Genomic DNA, 12,026 nt, shown 5'->3' on the forward strand with positions numbered 1-12,026 from the left:
GTCTCCAGCACACTGGTGAAGAACAAGTCAGAAAGGGCTCCTAGTGACAGGCCTGCCTTACCTTCTGTGCCCATGCTACAGGCAATGTGGTTCCTGGGAGAGGATTCCATGGGGAAGGGAGGGGCTACTGGAGGTTCCCAGGATGCAGCTTTCACTGGGAAGGGTGGAGGGGAAAGGGAAGAGGAAGGAAAAAGAACTCTCAAGAAGCTCTGTGAGATGGTTGCAGCTGCTGACTTGGGGCTGCAGAGTGAGGAAGAGAATTCAGTACCCACTGAGCTGGTACATTATTTAAGCTGCAACTGAATAATAGATCTTTCCATCACTTCTTGAGCTAAACAAGACAGCCACTCTTAAAAAACTGCTTTGCAGAGAGACTGCATTGAATCTCTTCTTCAAAGAGAAAACAGAGAGAAAGAAAACACACACAATTTGTCTAAGGAGTATGAGAGTACTTCAAGGTAACAAGAACCAAAAGAAATTTAGAATGTTCTCTAGGCTTTACACTGGATACTGAGAATCTTAAGCACAGTAAGAGACTTCAGAGATGATCAAGTATAGTTATCCCTATAAAGTACCTGGGAATTATTAATAGAATTACATGCCTTAGCTAAAGTCACCAAGCTAATTCTTAGTACAGCTTATATACCATCAAAGAAAGGATCTGTATATTAATAAAATTCTACATTATTTTTTTCTTATGGACAAACTATCATCCACTCACTCTATCAATGTCAGGAATCTAGGAATCCAAGTTCTCAATGAGTCTTTCATTCTTACTACTTTATGCAATAAGGCTTCCCCAAATCAAGTCAGTAAAATGTGGTCAATCCTTTAGTGAATGTGCCTGGTGACCTGTCAGTGTCTGGGGTGACCAAGATGACGCAGACCAGGGAGGTGCTCACAGCTGACAGGAAATGACTGGCATAAGGCAGACATGATAAGGGCTCAAATAAACACTGGCGTGTGCAAATAACCAATCACAGGCCAGGAGGTAACTGATTCAGCCTGAAGAAGGAGGATAAGGGAGCAACTAAAAATGAGCTCACCAGGAAGTTTCTTCTAAACTATTCTTTTCGAAAGCAGAAATGGCTAGCTTGGCTAATACTGATTTCTTCAAAGAACTTCACTCCGCTTTGCTAGATATATTTGGAGACAGTCGTCCGAGGATGGAGAATGGGCTGGTAGCCTCTGACGGATACATCACCCCTCCTCCCCATTGCCGAGCCCAGCACACGCAACCTCTCAGATGTCCACTGCAAAAGGAGGCAGAGAAGAAACCCCACAACCTAGGATTTGGAACACTTCCTTTATAAGAAATGTTTCTCGGTGAATGGAAACAAATAGCCACACATGGAACATTATTTCATCAGAACAACAAAGGTTCACGAAGCTACAAGTCCTAGAAGAGAAGTTCATGAAATCCTGTTGATGACTAGAATGCATTATTTCCCCAGCTCACCTCCAACTAAGTGACAAAACCGAGTATCTGCAGTATTCTCTCATCTCTAACAAAGCTTTTTCTAACACATACAATGGCAAAGATACAACCAGCTTCTGGGACTCTCCTGGTGGCCCACTGGTTAGGACGCTGCACTTTCACTGCAAGGGACCCAGGTTCAATCCCTGGTGGGGGAACTAAGATCCTGTATGCCCTGTGGCCAACAAAACAACACATACAACTGGACTCTAGTCATTACCTATTAATTACAGCCTAATAACTGTTAGTGAAAGTCGCTCAGTCGTGTCCAACTCTTTAACGACCAGCAAGACTATCCCAATAATTTTCTTCCACAGTGTATTATATATGTTCCTTCTAAATGCCCCTGACTTCTCACTAACTGTATTGTCACTAGCTATAAAAACATAACTATATACTTAGACCTGTGGTTATATAGGGTGTCTGTCAGATGAAGCATAGTACAATTAAAGTTTCCAAAGACGACATTTTTCTCTTGTGAACATAATGTATATATTTCATATGGCTGAGTAAAGTCTATAACACATATAATAATTACTGTATTGATTATCTCTGAAATCCGTGCTCACATATGCATATGGGTAAAATTCAGTAAACATCTGTACTCAAGGATGTGACATGACGTTTTTGCCACGATTAATAGTATAATTTGAAATCCTGGGGTCAGAAGAGCTTCCTGAAATATCCGACAAATATTTTATTTTCAAAAGATCTATCAATAGTCTTTTACCACTACTATCAATACCCCCAAACTCTTCTCCACCCTCTCCACACACACACAGAAAATGATGGAGGAACAGAAACATAAGTAGAAACTATAGTCTATAATCTAATCAGACAAAATATTTAGCCTGAAAGCTAAAATAAAACACTCATTATCATCAAAATTTACACTGCTATGGTTTGCAACACACCATGATGTATAAATGACAGAGAAGCTGCACTGTTTTTAAGATTAAAGACCTGATTTAACTTTAACCATCTGGCAGAGGCACTAAACAAATATCTGTACTGACTTTAAATGACTAAAGAACAAGTTACTAATTGAAAGCCTAGGATTTCTCATGAAAACTGTGCACACCCACAGAATTAGGGATTCTGGTGACTGAAACAAAGTGTTTTCTGTCATGATTTTTTTTTTTCCTGCCATGGTTTTATTCACCGACCATGAAGAACTTCAATTGCTCTTTCCTCCAGGTCACAGCAGGGCGCTTTTCCCTATCTCAAGACTTACGATTCCTATGACAATCCTTGTTAAAGTATAATTTACAGACCAATATGAGCTTCGTTTTTAGTGAGTTAGATGCATTCCACGGGAGGCTGCTTGGGTCTCTCTACTCTTAAGCACGGATGAACGGTGACTAAGGTGTATCTGGTAACAGAGGTATGTCCTCCAGGAGGGCCAAAGCTCTTCCCCTCTTTTCACGCTATCCTACTGCAAATGTCACACCAACGGACCTTCATATTGCAGAATGGCTCACGGGAAGCAGAGAAAGGAATGAGACTTACAGAAGACATTAAATAGCTTCACAAATACACTGTCTGCAGTTACAGATAAGAGAACTGGGTAGACAATGGCTCGATGCACACATTAAGACATAAGTCCATCAAGTTCAACTTTCCTGTCTTTTCTGGGCCATGCTGTGCTGACTTCCCTGAAGGTGTGGTTGAGGTACACCTAGCTCTCCATACCTAAATGTCACACCCACAATTTAAGAGTATTTTCCAAAACTCAGATTTCAAGGGCTCTCTTCACAATTTTTTATCTTATTCTCACTCCGCTCATCCTGATAATTTACTATTTTTCTTAAATCAAACTCACTGTTTTACTTAATACTTATTTTTGCCCCATTCTAAGCAAACTATCCATGAAATAAGTGAGTTTACAGACTGGCTTTACGTTTTTTATTTATACAAGAGGAATGCACGGTAATTAAAGAAAGGGCAATGTCCCCCCCCTGTACAGTCTGTCTGTACAACACACTTGGGAAAAAAACACTGTTCAGGAGATAGCAAAAAAGACAAGAGAAAATGCACAACAAACTTCATAGATGGTTTTCCAATGACAGTCCTGCATCTCCCTTTTGAGCTCATTATTGAGGCTGATGCAGCTTTGGATGAAAGAGACTCTAGTCCCCTTAAAAAGCCAGAATGAAACAGTCACCATTAGGGGAAGGCCCATGCAGGACTGCCTGGGCTCTAGCAGTCAGAGGCCAAGTTCTAGGAAGGGCACTTCCTAATGAAGCTGCAAAAGTGGACGCTGGTACTTTCCACCTCAGAACTCTCTTCCTCATACGGTGACACGGGCAGCGTACAGATTTACTTGGCTCCCTTCCTAGGTAGCCTTCAAACCTGGAACTAGCTATTGCCAATAGCAGATAGTGGGACTGAGTGCCTGATAACTTTTTTCCATTGTTGTTATATGACTTTTGCAAACTTTTTAAAGGAGATACCATCTCAAACCCTCATAAATTTGCTAGCTAAAGGAGCTTCTACTCATAAGGGTAATCATAAAAGTTCCTGTGGGGATGAAGTAGGTTCTAAATTGCTTTAGGGAATATTTCTTTCTGAACCTTAAAAAAAAGCCCATGTAGGACTTCCCTGGTGGTCCAGTGGTTAAGAATCCACCTGTCATTGCAGGGGCCAAGGGTTAGATCCCTGGTCCAGGAAGATCCCACATGCTGTGGAGCAACTAAACCTACAAGCCCCAACTACTGAAGCCTGTGCACCGACAGCCCGTGCTTCTCAACAAAAGGAGTTACCACAACGAGAAACCCTTGCACCACAACGAGAGCATCGCCCCGGCTCACTACAACTAGAGAAAGCCCGTGCTCAGCAATGAAGATCTAGTGCAGCCAAAAAATTTAAAAAAAAAAAAATTTTTTTTTAAAAGGGCCATGTAAGAAAACAAGTTTTTAACCCACTAAACAGGTGTTGAATCTGACCCCTGAATCTATGTGTCTGACCCTGACGCTTGGATTTAGGATGAAAAAATGAACTCAGTAAAACATCTTAGACAATCATTCTACCATGCCCACTTAATTTTCAATGAAAATTCTTCTCAACCCCAAGGCTGGCTGGTCCAAGGCCATTCCAGCCCAGCACTTGTTGCCCTGTGATTATCGCCTCAAGTCTGATCAACAAGGCATTTTATAGGGTATCAGCTCTCAACCTAGATAAACTAATCTACAGCCACAGCTCCTCAATGGGATTTGTTTCAGGGATTAGGCAAGGAATTCCCTGATGGCTCATATTTTTGGTAGAGGTATGTTGAAAGTCTCAGCGTGACTACTAACCCTTCCTAACTCTTCACCCCACCCGCCCTTCCCACACATAAAGCTACTCTCCCACCAAATCTGCATGACTTTTTCAACTATAGAACATGTGACGGCACACAAGACTCAAGTGGCCCTGCCTAGTTTCAAGGACTTATCTGTCTCCTAAGAAGAAAGTCTTCAGAAAAGAAAAACTTGCTGAAGTCACCAGGGATTTTATCAGCTCCCTTGAATTCCCAGGCACTTCTCCCACGGAAGAGAAACGTGTGGCTGCGACCTTTTGTCAATATACAAAGAATTAGACTAAAAGTTAAACAAATAGAGGCAGAAATCCTTACAAATGGAACTCCCCAACAAGTGATGCTAAAAAATTTAAGATCTTAAGCATATGAGTGCCCCCCAAATAGTAATATTCCCTATGTAGGGGGTGTGGGGTAGAGTGTTTACTAGGAAACTGGCTCACTCCTTTGCAGGAAAAGTCAAGTCATTAATACACTAGGGATTTCTGTGGCTTTTTCTTAAAGTTCTCTTACTGGCATTCAAGGTCTTTCAAGAGTGTGAGCATCTCTTATTCTTTCCCCCAGCAACTGCCCTGATACCTACCTGGCATCTCCTACTTGTGCTTCTAGGTCCCACTTGCCTTAGTAACCCAGGATCCTGCATGTAAGAGTTTTCAGCACCTGTTTTGGTTCATATTACAGTCAGCCCTCCATATCCTGAGGATTCAACCAATCATGGACCAAAAATGTATGGGGGCAGGGGAGAAATCCCAGAAAGTTCCAGAAAGCAAAACTTGAATTTGTCATACCAAGAACTATTTACATGTCATTTACATTGTGATTACAAGTATTTACATAATATTTACATTGTATATGGTATTGTAAGTAGCCTGTGTTTGCATGCTCAGTCACTTCAGTCTTATGGGACTACTTGCCAACCCTATGGAACACAGCTGCTAGGCTCCACTGTCCATGGGCTTCTCCAGGCAAAAATACTGGAGTGGGTTGCCATGCCCCTCCTCTAGGGGATCTTAACCTAGAGATGATTTAAAGTGTACAGGAGGATGCCTTGAGGTTACAGGAAAATACTATGTATGCCATTTTATATTAAAGACTTTGAGCATCTTTGGATTTTGGTATCCTACAGAGGTCCCAGAACCATTCTCCCCCCTTGCATGATACCGAGGAATGACTGTACAAGCTACTGTTTATTTAGCACCCACTAGTCAGGCACCGGCACATTTCACTCAGTTCTCACTCAACCCTGTGAGGCGTGTTATTAGCCCCATCTTCCAGACTGACTTACGCTGTGAGGAATCTGTTCAAACAGCAAACTTTCTTCCCCAAAAGAATCCCCGAAGGGAGTGTGCAGAGGACAATCCCACACTTTGTTGCATTTCCGTCCTGCAGAGTGTGCATCTGTAACTCACACTCCCTCCTTCAGCCACAGGTATCCCAGCAGAGAGAGTCTGCACAATCTAAAAACACACCTAAAATTTTCAGCTTGTATAGCAGACTCTTAAAAGACAGAAATTGAGTCTTGCTTATCTCATGCACTCACCTCTTCACAATGGACTGGCACAAGTAGGTGCTCATTATGCTATTAGCTGCGTGGTCCTGAAAAAGTTGCAGCAACGAATCGAGGTGGGGGAAATCTCCCTTCGTCAATCTCTGACAGCAGCTCAGAAAAAGTGCAAGAAAAACCTCAAAAGCCACCACCGCCTTAGTAAGGCACCCCCCCTTCTTTCATCTCCCCAAAGAGGGAAAACTACAGCATCCTGTTCATATCTCTAATTGGAATACATAGTCTTAAAGATTTGCATTCTTCCCCAACAAGACAGGGTGACAGAGGCATCCCCACACTGAAGTGAAGCCAGTCATGAAAATTTATCTAATAACCAAATTTAATTCTCTAAGGCAGACTATCACATGGCACTCTGCTACAAATGCAATCATGACCACTAACTCCTCACTTAAAAAGAAAAGTCTGATTCCAAAGTCTGTATGCAGACTATCTCGCCCAGGAATAATCCAGACACAAGTGGACCTGTTCTCCCAGAGGGTCAGCACAGCTGGCCCAGACCACCTAAAGATCTGAGGACAAGGGCCTCTTGCCTTCTCTGCTGGGATTCCCCTAACTGAGGAAGGGAGGGCAGTTTCTATGACGGGATGAGGGCAGTTTCTATGAGGGCAGTTTCCACTGGGAACTGCAGGGAAACCACAACCATTACTCAGGCTAGACAGCTGCCAAGACGGCAGCGCTGCCTAACTGAAGCTAAAACAGAGGTGGGAGGCTGTATTCCTTTCCATTACTAAGCCCTGGAGTATTCACTCCCAAGTTCATCCACATTTCAAGAATTTTAAAACCCTGTAGTCAAAACCCTGATTATTTATAATTTAAAATAAAACTACTGTGTAAAGCAGAGACTTCACAAATGAAGACAGAAAAGGAACTGGTGACAGGTAAGATAATACCAGAGTACAAACAATTCATCACTCTCTTCTCGTGGCGTCCTCCCAAACCCCATCTCCACTTCCTACAGCAAACAACTTTTACTTCTACTGCAGATGTAACTGATTAAAAGGGAAAATGAGGATTCTGGTCCAAAGAGTTGTCAGTGAGTCTCACGCACACAAGCCTGTAATTTTGCATCAACCAGAGAGTGAGGTTTGGAACCGAGAAGCAAAAAGGCACAGGGCAGGCGACACAGCAGGCACAGCGAGACGCCCCCGAAGTAGTAGGGATCCAAGACAGAGTTCAAGACAGTTTTTCCCTATTCGCGACTTAACGCGAAATCCAAGTGACTTTAGAGAACAGAGAGAAGGATCCAGGAGCCTCGGAGGCCACGAGCCACCACCCCCGTCCGGTGAAACCTACCCGCTGCCCTCAACCCCACCTCCCCATGGGAGAATCCCAGTCACCCATGGCGCATCCGGGAAGCCCACCACGAGCTCCCAGGCTCTCTCCTCGCGACCCTTCTCCCAACCAAGCGGAACGCAAGATGGAACTCACAGGGAGCCAGCCTGACATTTCCCGCCGAGGTGGAAACCCGCGATCTCCTCGCACCGGCATCTTCGGGCGCGGTCCCGCGTGGGCGCGCCTGTCCTGGGCCCCACTCCTCCTCCTTGTCCAGGCTGCAGGTCAGTCCCCCGCCCCGCAGCCGGGTTTTAGCCCGGTGCAAGTCCGCGGGGACCCACCCCTTTGTCCCTCCCTCCACCGGCGGCGGCGGCGGCAACGGCCCGCCCCCTACCCAACGCAGCGCCTCTGCGCCGGCTGCCTGGCCGCGGAAACTCTCAAGTGGGCCGCTACCACCCCTGCACGGCCGGGGGGAGGGCTTGCAGGCGCCGTGCTTCCGGAGTCCCCGCGGAGCGGCGTGCCAGACTCTCGGCTGAGGACCGAAGAGGGGGGCGGCAGCAGGGAGACCCCGAGGACCGAGCGTCCCGCGGCCCTCACACCCAACCCCCCTCCGGCGGACCCGATGGTTCGCTCCGCGGCGCGCACTCGGGGCAGCAGGTCCGGCTCCGGGCGCGCGCCGGGGAAGCGCTGCAAGTTAGCAGTGAGTGCGGGGTGGTCTCATTGTCCGCGGGGAAAGAATCTGCCTGCAATGTGGAAGACGGAGGCTCGGATCCCTGGGTCAGGAAGATTCCCCTGGAGAAGGGAATGGCAACCCACCCCAGTATTCTTGCCTAGAGAACCCCATGGACAAAGGAGCCTGGTGGGTCCATGGGGTCGCAAAGAGCTAGACACTACTGAGCGACTGACACTTTCACTTTCTTTCTACCCCCAAGGTCGCGTGCGCAGCTTGTACGAACCCTTTTTGGAGAGGTTTGCAAAAGAAGGAACCAGGGAATCTCCAAAGTTTCTTTTTGTCCTGCCTAGAGACCAGACCGGCCAGCCAACACACACACATACACACCCACGACTGTACCCCCACGTTTCTGGGCTCAACAATTGATACCCTGAATTCGGAGGGTGTGAGATGTTCGTGTTAAATACAAGACTTTTGAGGAAAATATATTCCAAGTTATCTCTTTGGCACATTCCCAACAACTCCAGGAGAGATTAAAACTCCTCTTCCATCAACAGCTTCTGAGGCTTTTTTTTTTTTTTTAAGTGAAAGTCGCTCAGTCCTGCCCGACTCTTTTCGACCCCATGAACTGTAGCAGTCCTTGGAATTCTCCAGGCCAGAATACTGGAGTGGGTAGCCTTTCCCTTCTCCACGGGATCTTTCCAACCCAGGGATCGAATCCACGTCTCCCGCATTGCAGGGGATTCTTTACCAGCTGAACCACAAGGGAAGGGAAGCCCCAAAGTAGGTCACAAATGCTTATCAGGCAGGATTCATCAAATTCAACTCAGTACATTTATTCATTGTAGAGTCCTCTGTTGTGTGTTAGTCACTCAGTCGTGTCCAACTGTTTGCGACCCCATGGACTGCAGCCCAACAGGTTTCTCTGTCAACCGCATTTTTCAGGCAAGAATATTGGAGTAGGTAGCCATTCCCTTCTTCAGGGGATCTCCCCCACCCAGAGATGGAAGCCAGGTCTCCTGCATTTCAGGTAGATTCTTTACTGTCTGAGCCACCAGAGAAGTCTACGTATATATAATTGTCCACAATAAATAAAAGTTTCCTTATTTTAAAGGCATGTAAGTTATTTGGAGAATCAAAACAGGTACACTGAATAAAAATATACCTTTGGGTTTGAAATCTTAAGGAAACCACATTGTGAGAGAGAAAAGTTGAGTCCATCCTGCTCCTAGGTTGAATAGTGCATAGTTTACCTAGGCCCGCCAGAAGGTAGATGGAGGAGGGCATGGCAACCCACTCCAATATTCTTGCCTGGAGAATCCCCGTGGACAGAGAAGTATGGTGGGCTACAGTCCATGGGGGTGCAAAGAGCTGAACATGAGTCAGCCACTAAAGCGCAGCACCAGAAGGTAGACGGGTTGATGGACCCGCTGAAGAGATGCAGACGCAGATGCCAGGCTCTCTCCCTGAAAATTTGCTTCATTTCCTGCCTAATGAAAACAAGTTTGGCAACTTAAGTGGAAAAACAAGTCGAGCAGATGCCTCTGAAAGTGTTAGGCTTCTGGCCTCCTTTGGAATGGCAAAGTGCCTGCCTCTGAATAAAAAGCACTGTGCGTAACATTTCCCAATTTTCTTTATGTCTCCAGAATTAGATGCTTTGGTTGTATTCCTGAGGTGAGGTGTTACTCTCCTGATGAAAGCACAATTAAAAAAATAAAAATGTTTCCCAAATTAGGCAGTGCTGACTAATAATAACAATGACACCATTTGTGAACTGGTCACACCTTAGTGATGTGAGCTTATACCACTAGCATTTAAAAAGAAAGGAACCCAGAATGTAGCAAGTATATCTGCTGAATGATTTTCCTTTTCCTCTCTAGAGCTGCACTGTCCAATATGATAACCACTTGTCACACGTGAGTATTGGATACATTTAAATTTAAATTAAAACAAAAAGAAACAGAAAGGCCAGTTTCTTAGTCATGTTAGTCATATCTCCAGTGCTCAGTCAGTAGCCATACACTTGTGGGTTCCCATATCGGATAGTGTAGATATAGGATGTCCATCACTGCATAAAGTTCTATTGCATTGTGGCTGTTTTTTAGTTGCTAAGGTGTGTCCAACTGTTTTCAACTCCATGGACTGTAGCCCGCCAGGCTCCTCTGTCCCTGGGATTTCCCAGGCAAGAATACTGGAGTGGGTGGCAATTTCCCTCTCCGTGGGATCTTCCGGATCCAGCGATCAAACCCTGGATCTCCTGCTTGGGCAGGTAGATTCTTTATCACTGAGCCACCAGGGAAGCCCTTCTAATACATTACAGTACCCCAAATGATGACATACTTTTATAGCAGAAACGCCAACATTCTGACACAATACATAGTTCTGACTCACGTTGAAACAAGTCTTTCAATTGATACAGTACCACTGCTGGTGGCAGTATAAATCTATATAACTCTTTGGAAAAGCAAGTTATACTAGTATATATTTCTCACAAGTGGGTTTGCACATGTGAACCCCATTCCTAGAATTTTGTTTCTCCAAAGAACTTCTATCCAACAAATAATTACTAAATACTTTCTATAAAGTCAGAACCCCGATACAAGACTTAGTTAGGCGCTAGCCTCAGAGTTCAGCCTACTACAGTAGACGATTAGTAAATTATAAGAAACCACTTAAGTACCAAGATTCCTGGTGGCTCAGGGTAGTCTAGGGTCTTTCAGGAGGGGTTCCTCACTCAGATAGGGGTATGGGGTTTAGCGAAGTCTTTCCAGAGATGAGATAGCAGCTTATACATTCTAAAGGACAGGGAGGAATGACTTTGTGAGGCAAAAAGAGGAGAAAGCTTTCCAGGTGAAGACAACAAATATCAAGTGGAGGAAAAAAGGAAGAGACCACAGGCTTGCTGTTGAGGTAGCAGGAGGGAAGGTTGTTCAGGCAAACAGGGTTTGTGTTCTACTGTGACACTGCAGAAGTGGGATTAGACTGGCATTTTTTGAAGATCACTCTGTCAGCTTCTTGGAAAATGGATGAGTTGGCTGGGGGCTGCAGGGAGGGGCATCAGTAAGAATGACAAGGCCAACAACAACAACAACAAAAAAAGGATTTTTGTGGGAATGCAGGTGAGAGATGATGTGACTATGAAGTTAGACAAAAGAAGCCAGCTCAAGGGATGAAGGAAGTGGAATCAGCAGACTGGGTCACTGCCTGATCAGATATGAGGTAAGGAAAAGGGAAGTGAGTCTAAGGTGACTCTTAGGTTTCTGGTTTAACTAAGTAGATGACAGTGTCTTTTGCCAAGAGAGGAAACAAAGGAATGGGAACAGATCTTGGGAGGGGCTTGAGGAAGGATGGTGAATTTAGTTAAGGACTGACTGAGTTTTGAGGGCCATGGGTCCTCCAGGTGGAGATGTTCAAGTGTCTACTATGTGCCAGGCATTAACGAGATCTTAGGTAGACAGATTTGGGGTAAAGGAAGAGATTTAGAAATTGCCAGTGTATCAAGAAAGCTGAGGTCATGGGAGGTAATGAGAGTATTCAGAGACATGACAAAAACTGAGGCAGGAAAAGAATAAGGGTATGCCAATACTTAGGGAAGATCCCAGGGAATGCCAATACTCAGGAGGCAAGCTTAAGACCCCAGGTAGAGATAAAAGAGGAACTGCCAGAAGGGAAAGAAGAAAAATCCACTGCAGTAAGGTGTCCAAAAAGTCAAGAGAAGAATGAATTTCAAGGAGGGAAGAACAGC

At 45.0% G+C, this 12,026-nt stretch overlaps 1 protein-coding gene across 5 annotated transcripts in view; it reads right to left on the minus strand.

The window, feature by feature from the left end:
* The window catches only part of TJP2 (tight junction protein 2), a 123,804-nt gene that overhangs the window by 69,707 nt on the left and 42,071 nt on the right, over window positions 1–12,026 (minus strand). For 2 of the 5 annotated variants that reach the window (XM_043487128.1, XM_043487124.1), the window contains exon 1: window positions 7,765–8,010. The exons of 2 other annotated variants lie outside the window; for them this stretch is intronic. In XM_043487128.1, coding sequence (XP_043343063.1) covers window positions 7,765–7,824 — 60 coding nt within the window. In that variant the 5' untranslated portion in view covers window positions 7,825–8,010. Of the gene's footprint in view, window positions 1–7,764; window positions 8,013–12,026 lie in introns of those variants that run through there. One more of the 5 variants, XM_043487130.1, reaches the window with a different exon arrangement.

The sequence above is a fragment of the Cervus canadensis genome, chromosome 14, assembly GCF_019320065.1.
Source record: "Cervus canadensis isolate Bull #8, Minnesota chromosome 14, ASM1932006v1, whole genome shotgun sequence".
Classification (NCBI taxonomy): Eukaryota; Metazoa; Chordata; class Mammalia; order Artiodactyla; family Cervidae; genus Cervus; species Cervus canadensis.